Genomic DNA, 21,027 nt, shown 5'->3' with positions numbered 1-21,027 from the left:
AGAGGGAAACTACATTATGTGTCACTAATATTACTTAATATTGTTTTAGGCTATTTAAAATAACTAAAAAGTATAAAATACTTGAGAATACACCAGCCAAAACAGACACAGGAACTACATCAACACGAAGATAAACCACTCTTTACACAAATAAAGTCAGATTTAAATCATTGAAAAAGTATTCATTGATCATGGGTAGGTAAAGTCAATATAATTTTTAAAAAATGACAGTTTTATCTAATCTATTTACTTAATGCCATCCCAATTAAATTACTAAGAAATTATTTTACTTAGAAAAAATAATAACAAAATTCATTTGGAAGAACAAAAGGTCAAGAATTCGAAAGAAACTTAAGGGAAAGATTCAGTAGTATCAGAACTTAAACTACATAATAAGGCAAAAGCATTGCGAAAGTGTAAAATGGATAATTTCAATTATTTTAAATTAAAAATTTTCTTGTATAAATAAAACTGACATAGCCAAGATTAGAAGGAAAGCACAAAATTGGGAAAGGATTTTCATAAACATCTCTCAGATAGGATATGACTGTGACGGAATACTGCTGTGATATAAGAAACAATAAACTGATCGATTAAGAAAAACGAGGGAAGTCTTGGACCTGTGAAGAAAGATGCTATCCACCTCCAGAGAAAGAGATGACAATTAGAAATATGCATAACATGATCTTACGTGTATGTGTATATGTATATGGGTTTTTTTTCATTTTTAATATATAATTTATTTTTTTCAGTTTTCAACATTCACTTCCACAAGAATTTGAATTCCAAATTTTCTCCCCACCTCTCCCCATCTCCCACCCCAGGACAGCACGCACCCCATTCACCCCTTCCCCAGGTCTGTCCTCCCTTCTATCATCCTCCCTTCTTCTATCCCCCTCCCCTCTATTTTCCTGTAGGGCAAAATAGATTTCTATACCCCATTGCCTGTACATCTTATTTCCCAGTTGCATGCAAAAACAATTTTTAACATTCATCTTTAAAGCTTTGAGTTCCACATTCTCTCCCTTCCTCCATATATGTTTATAGATATGTGTGTACATATATATGTATATATAATATGTGTGTATATATATTCATTTAGTTATAGCCTTCTCTAGGGCATGGAGGAGGGGAGGGAGGAAAAAAATAAAATAAAAAGTGCACATCAGAGAACAAAAGAAAACCTAGAAGAAAGCACAGAAAAGTGGGGTTGCTTTAAAAACAATGTGTAAGATTTATTACATAGGTTTTCAAGAAATGGAAGTTTATGGTTTTATATTAAATCTTCTCTTGTGTTCTTCTGTGTACATAGAAATGTTCTTTTTTCTCTTCTCATTTTGTATTTATGTTTAAAATGAATAAAAATTGAAAAAAAATAAAATCCTATGACACTTTTTGTCTATACCAATGGTCTCTAAACTTTGGGGATCATATACCCCTCTTGGTAAAAAAAATTTTTTGAGTTCATTTATAAAATATATGCAAATTTTTAAAGGATAAAATAAATGATTTTCCTAAAAATAGTTTTTAATTTATTCATTAATGATGTTCAGTTGTTTTCAGTCATGCCTGACTCTTCATGGGCCCATTTGGGGTCTTCTTACCAAAGATACTGGAGTGGTTTGCCAATTCTTTCTCCTACTTATTTTACAGTTTTCTAACTGAGGCAAACAGGGTAAAGTGACTTGCCCAGGGTCATACAGCTAAGTGAGTGTTGGACACTGGATTATGAACTCGGTCAGGTCTTCCTGAATGCAAACCAGGTACTCTATCCACTGTACCAACTAGCTGCCCCAACTCAAAGGGACTGCCTTTGTGTCCACAGCCGCTAGAACTCATATGTGTACACAATCATTCAATTAAACAACACACCAGTGAGAAATATGCCCACATAGTGGACACTCAGATCAAGGAAGACTGGATTCAAATCCCCACCTCTTTGTCACTGTGGGCAAGTCACTTTAACTTCTTGGTCTCTAAATCACCTCTCCAAGAGGAGAAGTTTCAGAGGGGTTGCCGGTCTGTATTGGTGGAGGAGGGCTCAACCCTTATTTTCCAACATTCCCTCCACTGTACAAGCTCATAGCTTTCCCTACAGCAGCCACTTCAAAGGAGTCACTGGAAAAATACCCTCCTGGTTCCCTTGTGGCTAAGTCAGTGACAGGTAAGAGGCCTGTTCCCTCAAGGCCTCCCTATGCCTTTTCATTTTGGGTTAGCAGGCATGGAAGAGTTGCCATAGATCCTACCTACATCTCCTTGTATTATCTTTCCCCTCAAACATAGCCCTCTCCCAAATTGCCCTAGTATTGCCCAGGGTACCATGATCTTTAGGTCATCCAGAATCACAAGCTCAGTGTAGTCCTCCCTCCCTCCCCCTCCACCCCACTTATCCAGTCAATTTTCAAATCTTGTACTTTCTGCCTCCACATCTCTTGCATCTGAGTCCTCTTCTCAATCACCCTCATCACCTCTCACCTGGTCCATGACAGTAGCCTTCTGATTGGTCTCCCTCCCTGCCTCGTCTCTCCCCACTGCAATCCAATCTCCACCAAAGTGATTTTTCCTAAAGTACAGTTCTGAACATGTCACCCTACTTGTTTGAATTCCAGTGGCTCTATATTGACTCTAAGATCAACTTTTATTCATCTCATCTGTTTAAAACCTCTATTTCATAATATGTATAATTATTTGTACAGTAGTATAGGTATATAGTTTATAAGTATAGACACACTGGGGGCGCCTGCTCAAAAAAAGCTTGGAAGCCATTCATCTATGCAGTGGAAGGGTCATGCTAAAATGTCTCCCTCACCCAAAACTTAATTCAGAAATATAGGAGGCAGGTAGGTGGATTTGGCAGATAGAAGGCTAGCCCTGGAGTCAGGAAGATGCTAGTTCAAATCCAGCCTCAGACACTTTAATAGCTGAGTGACTCTGGGAAAGTCACTTAATCCTGTTTGCACTAAGCCACTGGAAAAGGAAATGGCACACCACTCCAGTATGTTTGTCAGGAAAACCCCATGGACAGAATGGTCCACGGGGTCACAAAGAACCAGACGTGACTGAACAACTTTATAATAACACATTTAGCATCTGTCATGCACTCTGCACTCAAGTGGATGGAGCTCTATCTCCCCTCCCATCCATTTCTGCTCTCCCCATGTTGTTGAATGAGCTTTTGTTTCATTTGTCTTTGTAGCAAACAGTTACCAGGTCCCTATTGCATGTCTAGTATCTTCTGTGAGAGGTAGATTAAAGAATTAATATTATTACTAATTATATTAATATTATTAATTCATTAATTAATATAATTAGTATTATTATATACCTAATTCTTGCCCTCCCTAATTTATGGATATTTTTCAGGGAAGCTATGCAACAAGATGGACTAAGAACCCATCCACATCTCACTCCTAAGGGTAGGAACTACTTCATTTTTTAATATCTAAAAAGGTATCCTACACATAGTTGACCCTTAATGTTTGTTGAGTTGAAGAGACTTGCATGAACTATGCCAGGGTCTATATATTTCTCATATAGGTAGATATTTGTATATTTCCAATAAATGTGCAAGTCTAGTGGTGCTGTTTGTTATTCATTTGTTAAATGCGATAATAGTGTAGATGAAGAAGATCCAAGACTACGGTGTTGTCTGGGGTAAGGAAGAGTCTTCATTTTTTTAGTTGACAGATTTTATTTTACTGGCCCATGATAAACATGAACAAGGTCAATAGAAAGTGAACTGGGCATAAGCATGGAGTGGATGTATATTCTTGGCTGGAACACTGTTTTTCAAATGTATGTGTCAACTAAAACACTTTAGAAGCGTTTTTTGTTCACTCAAATTTTCTTTTCCTCAGCAATGCGTCTTTGAGAACCACTGAAGTGTGTCAAGAACAAAAACGCACAGTGGAACTGCATGATATCACAAAGTTTAGACCAGAAGTGTCCAGTCAGTTCTTTGAAGAGAATCCACTGAGCAAGCCAGTGGTCAGCCAGCTTAAGGACAATAAAGCCCAGGCAAAATAGGAAAGCTAGGCTGATGTATATGGCAGAGACATTATCTCCATATTCCTGGTGCACATGTATGGCACTCCACATAGCAACAAGAATGTGACATGCTAGGGCTATATCAAATCCAAGATGGTGGAGCAAGGTAAGACCATAACTAGCCAAGGATATACACTCAATACAAACGAACAGCCAGGGCTGCCAACCATTCTCTACGAAGCGGCACCAGACCACTGACCAAGCAAAAATGGGCAAGGTAAACCACTGGTCCAGAACAGCAGAATAGTGAGTCTGGGTCCAGATGCGTACCCATTGAACAGGACCATAAATCAGGACCATGACTGCAAAGACATTTTTCAGGTAATGGATCTGTCTTACATCTTCATCATTTCCAAAGACTCTCTTGCTTTTCAGCAGCCAGTAGCATCCTAACAGCATGTAGCCAAGATTAATAGCGGAATTGAAAGGCATGGCAAAAAAGGTAGGGAAAGATGGAACGGGAACCTCTGCATAATGTTTGTAGCCAACTTCAACAAAGATATCATCAAACAGCCCAGTGTAGACAGTGGCAATGCATGCACAGGCTGTAAGAAGCACGTGGATCAAGGCCCGGTGATACTTTGGTTTCATCTGTAACAACAATCAGAGCAAATCCTGATTACAAAGTCAAATAGAAACCTTTGTCAATTCTTTCTGAATTAATCTCAAAAGTTTGTTATAAAATATGCCACCCCTACAATTAAATGTACAGGGAAAAAAGACTTTAATAAATTGAACCTTCTGAGTTTTCTCACAGACAGAAACTGTGTCCGCTGGTTGGTACCAAGGGAGAAAACTTCCTCCTCTTTTTCAGGTTAATTTTTTTTATTTTTTAATTTATTTGTTTTCAGTTTTCTACAATCACTTCCACAAGTCTTAGATTTTCTCCCCCTCCTTCCCCCTCCCTCCCTGAGACAGCATACAATTTTATATGGGTTCTACACATACATTCTTATTTAAATACGTTTTCACATTAGTCATGTTGCATGGAAGAATTAAATGAATGGGAGAAACCACGAGAAAAAAAAAAACCAAAACATAACACAAGAGAAAATATTCTGCGTCATTCTGCTTTTCAATTCCATAGTTTCTTCTTCAGGTTATGACTTAAAGTTTAGATGATCAAAACAAGAGCAAGCGTGGGTCCACATGGTACCCTAGGAACCCCTCATTTTTTCATAACTGAAAGAAAAAATCAAAAGTGAAACTAAACCTCCACCAAACATGTAGGTTTCATTTGCTCTGTTTTTTCCTCTCATGATACCTAATCTTTACTTTCTTAGAAGCTTTACCAAGTTCTTTCTTTGACATCTAAAATGTCTCCTTTTTGGCCTCCATCAAGTTCATAGTCTTATTTTCCTGTCTATGGAAGACTTTAAACTTTTCTAGTTATCTTTTCTTTTGCTAAATAGATAAATTAGATAGATAGGTGGCCAGATACATATGTGTGTGTGTGTGTATCACTGATATTTTGGGCAAGGAAAGCCCAGGAAAGTCCAGACATGATTTCTTCAAATTTCTTCCTTCAAACATGCCAACAAATAAGGCAGTTATATTTTTTATGTTGTAGAAAACCTGGAATTCCTTTTCTCATGGAAACAACATTACCAATAGATTATTAACCCATAATGCAGTTGAATTATAGTAGTACCCTAAATCCTGGGTCCCAGGAGGAAGGTGTTTTTCTCCATTTCTGATAAGGACCAACCATAATGAAAATTTTTAAATATTTATACTCCTGGCACCCTCTCTCTTCAAAACACTATTCAATGTCATCCCAATGTTCTAAGTCCAATGTTATAGCATCCTATTCAGACCAATTTCCCTTCACAAATGACTCTAAACTTCAAGATCATTTATCTTCCTTCCCCATCCCCCATTGACATTTCCATTTCCTCAATGTGAATATATCACCTCATTAATCTTACCAGAGTCATCAGGGGGTTTTTGAAGGATTTTTTTTAACCCAACTGAACATCTGGTCAGTAGAATTTTCAGGCAAAAAAACCAAACAAGTGGAAAAAAAAATTCAGGCACTGGGGGTGTGATGAAAAGAGATATTCTTTGGGGGGCAATTGCCCCAAACAAGTGAATCCCACCCAGAAGTTGCTCCTCAGAGTCAAATCCTCTGATGTGTTTCTGAAATTTAGATTATTCCTTTGGAGGCTATGCATGATGACTATCAGGAAGGCTGGTTGCTTAAGCAGTTTCCTGTACGTAAAAGCAGCAACCAGAGCATGTGAGAGAAGCTTAGACTTCAGTGTACATGCAGCCAAAGTATATAAAACAGAATAAAATAAATATCAAGTTACTGTCTGCCTAGTGTTTGAAAAGATCTGTGTGTGCCTTGGTCTTCCAACATGCTACAAAGCAAACACTGATACATTATCAAGAGGACCAACTGCTAGGGAGCCTAGGAAGCCTTTATCCTGGCTTCTCAAGTATATTAAGCACAAAACCAAAGCAAGATATGCTCAAGTTTGCTTCATGACAACTGGCTGGGGTTTTTTTTTCCCCCTTTCCAGGCTATAAATAGTTTTGGTATTGTCATTAGAGAACAGAAGAGGAAACACAAGCCTATCTTTCCTGAACAAAAATCCTAAAAGGTAGCATTAGAAATTCCTTAATATGGAAGTGGCTTGGGCCAGGAAAAGGACAGGTAATTTGTTGTTGGAAATGAAAATATTTGTTGGAATCATATCTGGAAGATTGCCAGGACCACAATACAAAAAGACTCAAGTTCTGAGTCCAGGGCTAAGAGAAAGCACTCTGCTCAAGCTTCACAGTGAAAGATGACATTTCTTACAAACCAAATACTTTGCTTACCCAGACACCAATTGTCCAGCAACTACAAGCATACAGCATGTTGTACAAATGGCCTCTGCTTGGCCAAAACAATGTCACAGATCACAAACATGAAATCTAATGCACTTTACTCAAAGGAAAGTCCCTTGGAATTAGGGTTAATAAGCTGCAGATTAGATGGGAGTGAAAACTGGGTATACTTGCAGCTGACAAGGAGGGAAGAAACTGACAAATTTCCCAAAATAAGCCTGGAGCCCTAACCCCTGCCCTTGTAGCTACTGCTGTTAGGCACAACATCAGCAGAAAAGGTCCTGGCCTTAGAAGTCAGGACACTTGGTCCTGCCACCAACTAACTGTGGGATTTGGAGCAAGTCACTTGGCCTTTCCGGATCTTAGTTTCCTCATCTTAGTTTCCTCATCTTTTTTGAATATAGTTTTAATAATTTATTTCATTCTGAACTTAATAAACAAGTCTTTTCATAACAAAGTGGGATAGAAAAACAGAGGATTGCACTGCAGATCCATTTATACAACTTGCTATTTCTTTCAAATATACAACAAAGTTATCATGTGATTTTTTCCCCCTTCCCTCCCCACTCAAACTTTTGAGATGGCTACCATTAGACACAAATCTGTACATGTATACATGCAAACACATATATACATACATGTACATATATGTATGTGCATGCACACATATACAGATGTATTTATGAAATATATGTATCTATTTTTCTTTTTCTGGATTCGAACAGCATTTTTCCTCCAGAGAATTTTTGCAATTAATGGGGGTATTTGTAAAAGTCAGAATGACTATTAATAATAGTCATTATTATAATAATTATATTATTGTTCAAGTTGACAAGTGTAAAGACTTAAGTTTTGAGGATGAGAATTCATTACTTGGTAAAAATTGTTAGGAAAGCTGGAAAGCAGTCTGGCAGAAATTGGGCATTCCAGTGTCCACCATTTACCAAGATAAGATCAAGATAGATACATAACCTAGATATAAAGAGAGATATTACAAAAAAATCGAAGAACATGGAACATATTACCTAGGACAGTGCTGTGAGATATAAAATGAAAAAAAGATTTTGTGCAAATAAAATAAATGTCGCCAAGATCAGAGGGAAAGCAGAAAACTGGGGGGAAAACTTTTTTACAGACAGTTTCTCAGATAAAGGTCTTAAATCTCAAATATGTAAAGAACTCTGTCAGATCTATAAAAATACAAGTGATTCCCCAATTGATAAATGATCAAAGGATATGAACAGGCAATTTATAGTCATATAAAAACACTCGAAGTCATCAATGATTAGAGAAATGCAAAATATTTTACATCTATCAGATTGGCTAAAATGATAGAAGGGGTAAACAACAAATACTGGAGGGGATGTGGAAAAATTGAGACACTAATTCACTACTGGTGGATCTGTGAGTGGATCCAACCATTTTGGAGAGAGATCTGGAATGACATCCAAAGAGTTATTAAACTGCCCATACCCTTTGATCCAGCAATACTACTATTACCCAAGAAGATTAGGGAAAATGGAAAAGAACCTACATGTTCTAAAATATTCATAGCAGCTCTCTTTGTGGTGGTAAAGAACTGGAAATTGGGAGGATGCCCATAAATTGGAGAACAGCTGAACCAAGTTATGGTATGTATTCGTAATGGAATACTACTGTCCTATAGGAAATGATGAGCTCACTGATTTTAGAAAAGCATGGAGAGACCCCCACAAAATAATGAAGAGTGAAATGAACAGAACCAAGAGAATACTGCATACAGTAACAGCAGTATTGTTTTAAGAACAGCTTTGAGGAATCTTTGAGCAAAGATCCCTCTGATCTTGGAGACATTTATTTGCACAAAATCTTTTTTCATTTTACATCTCACAACACTATCTATTGTTTGTTCATTAATTGATAGGTAATATGTTCCATGTTCTTCAATTTTTTTGTTAATATCTCCCTTTATATCTAGGTCATGTATCCATTTTGACCTTATCTTGATACATGGAGGAAATTGGCATGTCCAATTTCTGCCAGACTGCTTTCCAGCTTTTCTAAAAATTTTTACCAAGTAATGAATTCTCATCCCCAAAACGTAATTCTTTATACTTGTCAAACACTAGGTTACTATTTTTGTCTGCTGCTGCGGATTGTATGTCTACTCTGTTGTACTGATCTACCTATATCTAAGCCAGTATCATCAGATAGTTTTGATAATTACTGCCTTACAGTATAGTTTAAGATCTGGTACCTCCTTCCTTTACCTTTTTTTCCATTAGCTCCTTTGACATTCTTGACTTTTTGTCCTTCCAAATGAATCTTGGTATTTTTTTTCTAGCTCCGTGAAATACTTTTTTTGGTACAGTTTCCTCATCTTTAAAATGAGATGGTGGGGGTGTATTCTCTCTAAGGTCCCTCTCAACTCTAACAGCCTATGACATGATGGTTCAGAATTATGGTCTTTAGTTTGTCCCTTTCCATAGGTGCTGCTAACAGCAAAATGAGCAGCTAGGTGCTGCAGTGGATAGAGTACCTGACCTGAAGTCAGGAGGACCTGATTTCAAATCTGGCCTCAGACACTTACTAGCTGAGTGACCCCAGGCAAGTCACTTCACCCTGTTTACCTCAGTTTCCTCATCTGTAAAACAAGTTGGAAAAGGAAATGGCAAACCACTCCAGTATCTTTACCAAGAAAACCTCAAATGGGGTCATGAAAAGTCGGACATGACTGAAACCACTGAACAACAGCAGGTGTAAAATACCTCACAAAATCTTAAAAGGGCTATTTGTGAGGATACGCTCTGTCCTGTAATGACACCACAGTAGAGAAACCTGATTGGAAAGCACAGGTACTATGGTGCAGCCCAAGAGAAACTGGTGGGAAAGGGGGAGGGAGAGGAAAAAAACAAAGGGAGCTGGCTCCCAAGGACAAGTACCCCTATAGAGTCCCCAATAACAAGAGGCCTTATGCTCCCACAGTTATTTCCCTTCCCACTATCCAGGATGGCTGTGGGCCTGCAGCCAGAATTCCATCAGCTCAGGGGAGGGGACTTCTGGAACCCCAGGTTGGGATTCTGAAGATATTTTGCCACAGAAACATTCTTATTCATTGTAGTTAGGATCCAGTAACTATCACTACAATAATATTTTTCAAATATATTATTAAAGAGATTGTTGTGGGAAGCTTATATTCTTTTGTTGTCTTCCAAGTCTAAACAACTTACTTGCATACTTGCAAAACACAACTTTTTGTAAGCCAGGGACTTATTTAAGGAACTAAGGAAGTATGCCTTATTGTAGAAATATTTCTGCTCCAAATGGCTTCAATAAAAAAAATTTACTAAGCTTCAAAGGAGTAAGTTTATATTCTCCTCAAAAGAGAAATAGAGGCAACTCATCCTCTTCTTTGCAAAGATGGAAGTTAGGGGTATGGAATGTGGCATGCCAAGGAATGAGCTGTTCAATGTGTTGGTTAGCTTTGTTTCTTTCCCTTCCTTTTTATTCTTTCTTACAAGGAATGGCTCTCTGGGATGGAAATACTGGGAAATACAGGTGATGTGAAAACAAAAGATATTAATAAAAAGTTAAACAAAGAACAAAAAATGGAATTGACTTTAGCTATCTGGGAAACTGATTTATTCTTCAGGGGACTACCTAGGATTGTCAGGCATTGAGTTCTAGATATCTTTTCCTTCTGAACCCTCCTCACATTGCTTGTACTTCTTAGGTACTTGCATAGTCTGCTTGAACTATAATTATTTGTGTGTTTGCCCCTCCCCCATAAACTGCCTGAGGGCAAGGATCGTATCTTACTCATTTTTATATCTTCTGAAACATTTCACAAAAGAGCTTTCTTCATGTAGGTACTCAATAAAGAGCTGTCATGGTGAACTGAATGAATGAAGTATTGCTTATAAGAAGCAGCAGCAAGGTAGAACGGAAAGAGTGCTGCTGGATTGCGATTCAGGAAAGACCAAATTGGGACACTTTCCTCATCTATAAAAATGTAGGTACTCATAGTACCTACCTTGTGGGGCTCTAAAGAACAAAGGAGATGAATGAATAGAAAGTATTTTGTTAAAGTTCAAGTACTATACAAATTTTGATTATTTATTATTCTTATTCAATGAGAGGCAATCACGGCTTAGTGGATAGAGAGTTGGCCTTGGAGCCAGGAATACCTGTGTCCCCATTCTGCCTCTGACACATACTGGTTGGGTGTCCTTGGGAAAGTTACTTAACTGATCTTAGCCTCAGTTTCCTTTAATATGGGAATAATAGTTCAGGTTTGTTGTGAGGATCAAGTGAGGTAACATACATTAAAGCACTTTGCAAAACTTAAAGTGCTGAATATATGCTAGCTTTTATTACTATTATGTATTGGTTGGTTATTGTCCTTTTTTCTCCAAGAGGAACAAAATGACATCACTGCTAGAGTCAAGTTTCAGTGTGTGGCTGATCAGACTAATGAGCTCAGAATCCTCTACCACAGTAGAGTAGGTTAGGAACAAATAGTCCGTGTGAACATTTGGGATGGATTCTCTAAATTTGTGCATCCTGTGTTTCCTTTGAGCTGTTCTATTATTATGAGAGGCAGCCAAGGATTAGTGGATAGAAAGCTGGCCTGGGAACCAGGGGGATCTAGCACAGTCCCACCTCTGAGAACCTGGACAAGTCACTTAACCTTTTACTGTCTTCTAGAGCTAGAAGAAAAGAATGGAATTGAATACACAAGAAAATCTGTGTAGAAACCATTTTGGTTTCAACTAAAGTTGAAAGTATTTACAAATTAGTATCTACCTTTGCATTTTACTAATAATGTATCTTGACTATTTTGTTTTAAAGATTCAAGATTTTGTAGGGTTTCAGTCATCACTGTCATCATCAATGATTACCATAGAAGACTGTAGCTATAGAGGATGAAGAAAATTGGGCTGGGTATGTACTGACCATCTAAGTTAGTCTCTTAAATCCCTGAAGAAAGATGTTTTTCTTGTCAGTTGCCTCTTTACCTTAAAAGAAAGAAATTCTCATTGAAGATTCCAGTAAATCAAAATTCTACTTATACTATTAGTTGAATTTTTTTAAATATGGGGAATCTGAGGTAGAACTAGTTGAAGCAATCTTTTCATTCGACTTTCTAACTCAACATATTCAGTACAAATGCCCTTTGGGATTATCATTTTCCATTTCTGCACTGCCTTTCCTCATCCTATCCCCTGCTGGACACTTTCAATTCTTCACTAGGGCTTGAATAAGCCTTCCTTTGGTGATCTGGTTCAGTTGGGCATTAAACCATCTGAAAGAATTTCCCTCCAATTTTCTTCAGGGAAATTATCCGGGAGTCCCCAGTTAAGATATATCACTCCTACTGGAATGCCCCTTTATTTCAGGTTCTTGGATTTCATTCCCATCTTCACACACCCCTTCCTGTAGTTTTCTATGCCTAAGTATATGTCATTATTTCTGGATTACCAACTCCTCTGTTTTCTAACTTCCCAGCAGCACTCCTCCTCCCATTTTAGCAGATGAAAGGACCTCAACCTGAAGATCTAGTTCTTACTAAATGTACAGTCCCTAGAACTGTATAAACATCATACAAGGTGAGGATGGCCTTAGAGGCTGAAGACCAAACCAGGCTCCTGCAACAAATGAAATGAAACCTGAAGTTCTAGGAATGAAAGGGGTGTGGGGACCAGTAAGGATAATACTGGGCTATCACTGAAGCCCCCAACTGTTCACTCCCGAAACCCAAGCTTGCCTGCTGGTAATGAAACTTCCTAAGATACAGCTGAGAGGTGAACTCAGACAGGTATGTAGTCTTTTTTGCTTCCTTTGCTGCTGAAATAATCAAATGGGACAACCTAGGATCCTAGGTGGAAGGAGAAAAGGTAAAAGTGAGAGAAAAGTTCTGACTTGGCAACTGTTGGTTATGGCAAGTTTAGGGGGCAGAGGGCATTGAATCTGGATTACTGGATGATGGGTTTAGAGCTTGAATCAAGGTATCTGGGTAATCTGTTCAACTCCCTCATTTTCCACAAGCACCAATCAGAAATAAAATAACTGCTTATTTGCAAAGATGTAGCATCTGTGGAAGCAGCCCCCTGCCTCCTAGGTCTGTGCTCTCTCCACTAGTGCAACCTGTCTCCAAAACCTTATTCAGATTGAGGCTGCTTCTAACCTGCCTCAGTACCACAGCCCTAGCCTAGACTCGGTCTACTTCGTCTCGTGGACCACTGGAGTCTCCCAATGACTTTCTCAGCCTTTAATCTTTAATCCATTCCTCGCCCCGCAGCCAAAATGTCTTTTCTAAGGCAAGAAAATTTAGGGACCGTTTTACTTCGGGGCTCAAAAGACCGCGCCTCCCTACTGGCTGGCAGTGGAAGCTTATCCCAAGCCTCTGCCCCATCAGGACCTTTCAGCATCAGCGGAGACTCCATTGGTCCCCACAGGGCGGTTGGCAAATATTTTTCTCCCGGGGACTAAGTGAACGAGGATAGGGATGGGGACTTCGGGCGATGGGGGGAAAGGGGGGGGACTCAAGTTAACTGGGCGGGGCGGGGTTAAACCCAGCAGGGGGGGTGGCTCCACCGGGGGCGGGACGCGGACTGCACTTAACTGAAGGGGGTTTACGTCAGGGGGCGGGTTAAGTATCCGAAAGACCAGGCCGCTACCCCAGTCAGTGGGCGGGCAGCAGTGGACGGGCGGGACTTAGGACAGGGGCGGGGCTTTCCTAGGGCCGTGGGCTGGCTTCCGTTAACTGGGCCGAGGGAGGGCGGGGATTACGTCAGTCGGTTAGCCGGCTGTAGTTAACAAGGATAGGAGACTTGGTTTTTCTGGACGTTACGCCAGAGGGACTCTCCTTAGCGAGGGGACGAGGGTTAGGCCAGGAGCAGGGCGGTGTTCGCTGCAGCCTGGAAAGGGAGCCAGGCGCGGAGGCCGAGGCGGCCCAAGCTTACCTTAGCCGGACTCCGGCTCTTTGGGTCCGCGGTGGGCGGGACCCACCTCAGTCTCCGGGAGTGGGGAGGAGGGGGCGGTAGCGGCCGCTGCCGCCTGCGTACCCCTCCGGTCCCCCTTCCCTTCCGTTTAACTTTGAAACACCTGTCAAAATGAAGACAGGTCTCAGGAAGGGCGGCCACGCAAGTCCCTGGCGCCCGACCTGACCACCGTCCTCATCGAAAGTAATTCCAGTTTGGAAGTTCGAATTCGAAAATTGTTACGTTTGAAAGCCACCGTACACGCATGCGCAGAACCCGAGTTGGGGGAGAAACATTGTTGCTAAGCAAGGTTGGCAGGGGGGAAGGGCTGTTGCTAGGAGGACAGAAAATGGCGCCCGTGGCTAATGGAGCACGGGGATTCGCTGAGGGCTTGTGGGAAGTTCGTGAGAATGCAAACACCCCCTCCCCACCACCACCTCGGCTCAGGAAGGAGAGGGAGCAGCCCAATGGACATGGGGTAGTCCGGCACCTGGACTGCATCTTATTCTCTCTGTGCCCCTCCCCATCCGCCAACATCCGGGACCCGCGCCACCATTTTTGTTACGGGGAAAGGGAAGCGAGTTAGAGAAGATGGCGGCTAGCCACTTACTGCCTCCGCCTCTCCTCCTCCTCCTTCCTCTCCCGCCCATTTAGTTGGCGCGCAGGAATTCAGCTAGTCAAGGCTGCCGCGTTTTCAAGATTATACTCCTTTCTAATGCCCTCGTATAGAAATAAATGACCCTGAGCCCGTCAGAATGAAGCAGCCCTGACGTTCCCTATTGGGCCTCGCTGTAAAATGGCCGGGGAGCTGAGGGGGGCGGGGAAAAAAGAGAATGGACAGGGCTCCGGGACCACCATTTTCTTCCCTAAAAGGGGAAATCCAGGGTTCCTAAGGCGTGGCGGGAAGGGAGGAGTAACGGTCGCGCACCCTTCGGCAGCCCCAATCTTTGTTGGCAGCGAAGGAAGGCGGGGGCGGGGGGGAAGGCCGGCCCTAGGGAGTGGCCAAAATGGCGGCTCCCTGGTAAGAGGCGTGAGGAATAGCCAATAAGCCGGCCGCCCTTCCGGCCTCCGCCAGGTCTCGTTCTGGGGGGAACGGGTTCTGTCGCCGAAATCAGGCGCAAGGACGGGCGGCGTGGCGTCCGCTTCGGCCATCTTCAGCCGCAGTGGAGCGGAGGTGCTCCACATGGGCAGCTGGCCGCCATCTTTGTTTTGAAGAGCTAAAATGGCGGCTCCCAGGCAACCGAGGCTACATTCATATCAAATGGCAGCCCATTTCTTCGGCTCCACCCGCCCCCGCCTCCGAATTTGGGTATAAAGTAATGAAGGCACTGTAAGTGGGAAGGTGGTGATACCGTATGTCTCAATCGCATGCCCAGCTCCATCTTGAGCAGCCTTGGCAACGGCAGCTAGGGATGCCACATCCTGGCACTTGCACCAGCGCAGCCATGTTTGTTTTCAAACGAACCCACATCACGCCGCTTTCCTTCCCACAAACTTGACCACCCTCATCCGGGTATTTCCATCGCCGCCATGTTTGTTTTGAGGGGCGGAAAAAAAAAATATGGCAGCTCCCAGATACAAGGCATGACTCCAAATTCGCATTGCGTTTAGCACTTAACTAACCCTGACTCCCTTGTTTCTAAGTGGCTTCCTCAACGCCGAGTGTCTTTGAACACATTTCAAAAGCTGACTGCCCGGGTCGAGGTCTCTTGCTAAACTTTTCTACTAGTCTTCATCCGGGTACTCGGGAGATCACCCTCCCCCTCCGCCCATCGCCATCTTTTTAGTGTTGATGGAGAAAACTACTTACTGTCGCTATGGGGGAGAGGGGCGGGGCTAAAATGGCGGCTCTCAGGGAGGAGGCATAAAATCCCGCAGGATGACACGCATCCAAAGGGGCCCTGACGGGAAGGAGAAGATAAAACGTTGGTAGCTACGAAAAGTCCGCGGCGGGACTGCCTAAAAATTTCGGGTTGGCGGGCCCTTTAAGGGCCCTAGCAGGGCGGGAGGAACGAGGGCGGGGGGAGTGACGTTTCTCAAACCCCGCCCTCCCGACCAGCCGCCGTCGCCATGTTTAGTTGTTGCTTCTCCACTCAAGATGGCGGCTCCCAGGGAGGAGGCATGAGCGCCCCGAGTCTGCCGCTGTCTGTGCCGTACAGCTGCTACCTTCGGGCTTAACTTCGGCGCTCTGCAGGGCGCAGAGAGGGGAGCAGGGGATCCTCGCGAAGGAGGACGCGGCATTGCCGTTGTCTTTCATTTGCTTTGCTGTTGGGGAAAGTGAGCCGGGAGGAGAGCAGGGGGAAAGGAGGAGCCGGTCCCAAGATGGCGGCTCCCAGGGCAGCTGCGGCGGCCTGAGCTGCAGGGCTGGGCTGGGCTGGGCTAGGCTGGGGGTGCCTAGTGGCTGCTTCAGGCTCCGCGTGCACACGGGCCGAAGGGTCCTGAGAGCTCGTGGCTGCCCCGGTGGCTGCTCGCGGGCTTAGGTCAGGGCTGCAGCGTAGGCGGTTGCGTCAGGAAGCCCTAAGCGGGCTCAGGGCCGGCGGCCAGGGAAACCGTCCCAAGATGGCGGCTCCCAGCAGCGCGCTCTGAGCGTCAGAGACGCCCGCGGGAGCAGGGCTCGGTGCGTCCTGTCGGCTGCAGCGCCCGCCCGGGGAGCCCAGCAGCCAGTGCAGCTCAGGGGGAGGTGGGCGTGCTGCCGGGGCTCGGCCATTTCCGGTGGAGGAGGGCTCAGCCCGAGGAAGGGAGGCGAGAGCGCGGCTGCACAAGATGGCGGCTCCCAGGGCTGGCTTGTGAGGCGGAGTTGCCGGCCGGGCCACTGGGGCCTCGGAGCCGAGGCGAACGCGCTCTCTGGGAGCCGAGGCTGTTGCTGCAGCTGTCGCTGCTTCCATTGCTGCCGCCACTATTGCTCAGGGCGTCTCAACTGCTGAGAGAACGGGGAGTCAGGCTCGAGTAAAGGGGGGGTGAGTAAGATGGCGGCCTCCATAGAGGCGCCCGTTGCCGTGTGAGTGGGTTTTGCTGGCCAGCCAGCGACCGCTCTCGGAGCCCCGAGCCCCGCGGCGCCTGCCGGACTGAGACTGCGAACTTTTACAGAGTCTCCGCCCGACTCGAGCACCCCCCCCCTTCTCCTCTGGTGTGCCTGCCCCTGTTCCGGGCCATGGCTTCGGGTCTGCAGCCCGCGGCGGCGTCCGCCTCTGCCGCCTCCGCCTCCTCTTCTGCAGCCGCCGCCGCTACCGCAGTAGCGGGCGGCTCGGTGGCTCAACTCCTGCAGCCGCGTTGGAAGCGCGTGGTGGGCTGGTCCGGACCGGTACCGCGACCCCGCCACGGCCACCGCGCCGTGGCCATTAAGGAACTCATCGTGGTGTTTGGCGGTGGCAACGAGGGCATCGTGGACGAGTTGCACGTGTATAACACGGGTGAGTGTGCCCCGGGGCCGGGGGGGGGGGCGGGGGGCAGCGTGGTGGGGCAGCCGGGCGGCACGGCGGCGGGGCTGCTGCTGCTGCGGCCGCTGCTGCGAGCGCCCGGCTTCCTTCCCTCTCCCGCCCCCGCCCCCTCCCTCCCTTCGCCTTAACCCTGTCTTTCCCCTGTAGACGAGAGTGCGCCTGGGCTGCGGGGAGGTGGCGGGAGCAGGGGACCGGGACCGAGGCGGGAGCCGGGGAACGGGAAACCGGGAGCGGGACTGGCGGGGCTGCTGCAGGCGGGAAAGCCGCCGCTTTTCTTTTCCCGCCTCTGAACTCTTGCTGTTGCTGCTGTTGCTGCTGCTCCCGCCGCTGCCGCCGCCCCCTTTCATCTGTCTTGTCTGCCTTGCTGGTGGAGCAGTGACCGCCCCCTACATTCCCTGCCCCGGTAACACGGGGCAGGTGCGGGGCTCAGCCCCGCAGGGACGCGCAGCTCCCCGCTACTTTTTCCGCGCTGGCTTTCCTTGCTCAGCACCACTTTCCTGCAGTTGCCAGAACTGGCGCGAGTAGGCATTTCCTAACTGGAGATCTGTTGTTCCAAAAAGCTCAACTCAGGTTGATGGGAAAATGTTGTGAGAGTACGCAAATAAACAAATGGCTCCATAGTAAAAGCCACAAAGTTCCTTACCTAACAGTGGCACTAGCTGTCCTGAAAATGAGCCTCCAACTGTGCAAGCGAAAGTCCGTAAGAGGGAGCCTCCGTTTACTTGTCAGTAAGTCAGCTCCCACAGCCTTATCTTTGGAACTCCTTGGAGTTAGTTATCTTTTACTCCCTCTACTGTGTCCAGATTAGAGCTGAAGCGTATCCCCCCAGCCCCCTAGTTTATTCCTAAACAAGGAGGGGATTGATGCCTCTGGCCAAAAGCTGATAGCTTTTACTCCAAGCTTGGTATATCCTTTCAGCCACTTGGACCAATTTAATTGGAGTTCACCTACGTGAAAGGGCTGCTTAGCACATCAGATAGTTGCAACTCAAAGTTGGGGATCAGGCTGAGGGAATCCTCTATTAAGAGAAGGGTTAAGCTTTGTAGAAGACAGTGAATGGAGTTTTGTTGGGGTATACCCCGAAAAATGCTTAAGGACTAAAAAGAGCAAAGAAAGGGAAGCCTGGCTCCATTATCCCTTTTTGGAGAAAGTGCTTCATGTTAATTGGTGTGAAACTAGGTTAAAATGCATAGAGAAGAATTGATCCCTCCTCTTTATTTTTTTAAACCAACTTAGAAATAATTTTTCTTCCGTGTTCCTTAAGCCTGTCTTGTTAACAACTAATCCTGCAATGTGCCAGGGTACAAAAATGGGTGGTCAGGCCTGGCAAGAGATGGGTTTGAGTATATCTTTGCGTCTGGGTTTTAGGGGTGCTCTGAGGACAAATGCTCTCCTTCTTGAACTACCTGATGATGCTGCTGTCTTTGCTGCCAATGTACAATTGACTGGCAGACAGTCAAATGCCCTGTTACTCTGTGTGCCTGGCATCATTGCCACAAATGCTGGCATTGGTTGGAGGGGGAGCTGAGAGGAAGAGGTTTTGAGCTAGGCTACCAAGACTGCTAAAGAGGCAGCATACCCGACTTAGGAAGACCTGGTTTCACAACTTGCTTCTGAAATGTGACCCTGGGTAAGCCCTCCAACCTCTGGGAACCTTACTTTGCTCATCTGTAAAATGAGCAACAGCTGTGACACTTACCTCCCTGAGCAGCTGTAGCATCAAATGAGATAACCTTTTGAAGTTCATGTACACACACACGCGCACACACACGCATGCACGCAAGCGACAGTTCTTCAGTTTGTACTTAAGCATTCACTCCTGCCAACATCAGCTTTCAAGTGGAGATTGCTTAAGTTTTTGGTTCCTCATCTGCAGCATCTCTGCACACTCCCTACAGAAAAGGACCTTTGTTTCAGGGGACAAACCCAGCTGCAGTTAGAGGAAATAGTGAAGCAAAATGAGATAGGAAGAAAATCTACGTCTCAAGTACCAGGCCTGTTTCAGATACAACTTCTGAGCCATGAACAGTTTGGGAAATCCTATGCAGATGAAGCCTGGAGCAGCCTCCCTAACATCCAAGCTCCCTTGTAGAAAGTCAGATGGGAACCTGAATTCAAATGCTCCAACACCAGTGCTTCCCCCTGTCTGAGCCTCCTGGGAAGCATGCCTTTTCATCAACATCTAAAAAACAAGGCACTCCTCTGGGGTCTTGGGGGCTTTTTAGGTCAGATGCAGGTCTTGCCCCTCCAGAAGTTCCAAAGTCAGACAAAAAAATGACCATTGCTAAGTATTTAGGACCTGTAAGTGCTAGGTGTGCATTCATAACACAGTTTTTGGGTACCCTAGGTAATGGGCACTTGAATTATTAACTTTTGCATTTGATTTTCCTTTCTGTATATATTGTCATGGAATGTTAAGCCATCTGATCTAACCCCCTCATTTGAAAAAAAGAGGAAATTGTGAGAGAAGAGAAGGGATTTACCTGTTCACATAAGTATTGACTTCATACAGGGCTAATCCTAAGGAAATTGGAGAATTAAATAAAATAAACCCACATAAATCATCAGCATTTCTATATATTACTAACAAAGCCCAGCAGCAAGAGATAGAAAGAGAAATCTCATTTAAAATAACTAGACATAAATTCCATTTAAAATCACTGGACATAAATAAAATACTTGGGAGTCCCCCTGCCAGAAACTGTATGAACACAGTTACAAAACTCTTTTCACACAAATAAAGTCAGATCTAAAGAACTGGATGATTAAGACAACAATAGCAGTTTGTGCTTACTGGAGTTTCACCCATGAGGCAATAGGTACAATAGATATTATCCGTATTTGATATGTATGGAAACCAGGTATAAGGAGGTCAAAGTGGTCAGAGGTGGGATTTTAGGGCTCTCCTGCACACAGCCTCGTAGTCTTTCAGCTGCTTCTCTAGATGGGCATATTTGAAGAGGCTTCCTGCAGAGGAAGAAGGGGGCTGCTTCTCCAGCAGAGATCTGTAGGCAGTGGTGTGATAAATAGTGAGCTCTCTGGCTCTGCAGGTATCTGAGCAGAAGCTGGATGATACTTTGCTGGAATATCAATTAGAAAATTGATGAACGACTTGGAAGGTTAAACTGTAGGATTTTTCAAGATCCCTGCCAAACCTGTGGTACCTATAGGGTATTTATTTTCAGTCTAATAGGTACAGTTGAGGACTGGGTAGCTCAGTGCATTGGTTGACACTTTTTTAAAAAGTAGAATTGGAGGTGAGTGAAAGTTAGCATGATTCTGCCACGGGTTTAATCTCACTCTGGCCCACTGATTTTTACTATTTCCTAGTCACAAATTCCATCCCAAGCTGATCATTCCAAAGTTGTGTGGACTCAGTAGAAAGGTTGGGCACGTATCCCCATAGTAATACAGCAGACACCTTGGTCAGTATGGGGAAGGTAGTATATGCCCTTCTGACCATTCTGTTCCTGTGGGCACCACCGTGCGCACACACCCCCCCACACACACACACACCTCCTTTATTTCCCCCTCTATCAAATGGACAGGATTGAACTAAATAACTAAATGTCCTGAGGTTTTTTTTATGGCTCTGAGACCTAGATGATTGATAGCTTCCTGTCTTCATTCTGATTAGTACCAAAAAGTCACTGTTTTAGGTCTCACAGAGTAGACCTTCTCTCTGTCTCCCAAGGGTGTGTGAAATTTCTTTGACTCAAGTTATTTACAGATTGTTTTATCCCTGC

At 44.3% G+C, this 21,027-nt stretch overlaps 2 protein-coding genes across 8 annotated transcripts in view; one reads left to right on the top strand and one right to left on the bottom strand.

Moving 5' to 3' along the window:
• Window positions 1–3,671: 3,671 nt before the first annotated feature.
• On the bottom strand, window positions 3,672–14,646 carry TMEM187 (transmembrane protein 187). 5 transcript variants are annotated; one of them, XM_072626249.1, is made up of 5 exons: window positions 14,455–14,642; window positions 13,827–13,968; window positions 12,629–12,739; window positions 11,818–11,879; window positions 3,672–4,638 (listed from the first exon to the last, which is right to left on the bottom strand). In XM_072626249.1, the coding sequence occupies exons 4-5, from the start codon at window positions 11,818–11,820 to the stop codon at window positions 3,838–3,840; spliced, it is 804 nt and encodes a 267-aa protein (XP_072482350.1). In that variant the 5' UTR covers window positions 11,821–11,879; window positions 12,629–12,739; window positions 13,827–13,968; window positions 14,455–14,642; the 3' UTR covers window positions 3,672–3,837. The 5 variants fall into 5 exon arrangements, with proteins under 5 accessions (XP_072482350.1, XP_072482351.1, XP_072482349.1 ...); XM_072626250.1 differs by lacking the exons at window positions 11,818–11,879; window positions 12,629–12,739 and having other exon boundaries at window positions 14,455–14,646; XM_072626248.1 differs by lacking the exons at window positions 12,629–12,739; window positions 14,455–14,642 and having other exon boundaries at window positions 13,827–14,111.
• Window positions 14,647–15,935: 1,289 nt separating this feature from the next.
• Window positions 15,936–21,027, top strand: part of HCFC1 (host cell factor C1) — a 28,396-nt gene continuing 23,304 nt past the window's right edge. For all 3 annotated transcript variants that reach the window (XM_072626247.1, XM_072626246.1, XM_072626245.1), the window contains exon 1: window positions 15,936–17,254. In XM_072626247.1, the coding sequence (XP_072482348.1) occupies window positions 16,996–17,254 (259 nt within the window). In that variant the 5' untranslated portion in view covers window positions 15,936–16,995. The remainder of the gene's footprint in view (window positions 17,255–21,027) is intronic.

Source organism: Notamacropus eugenii, chromosome X (genome assembly GCF_028372415.1).
Source record: "Notamacropus eugenii isolate mMacEug1 chromosome X, mMacEug1.pri_v2, whole genome shotgun sequence".
Classification (NCBI taxonomy): Eukaryota; Metazoa; Chordata; class Mammalia; order Diprotodontia; family Macropodidae; genus Notamacropus; species Notamacropus eugenii.
Note: the sequence above shows the minus strand (reverse complement) of the source record. Positions and strands in the feature narration are given on the sequence as shown.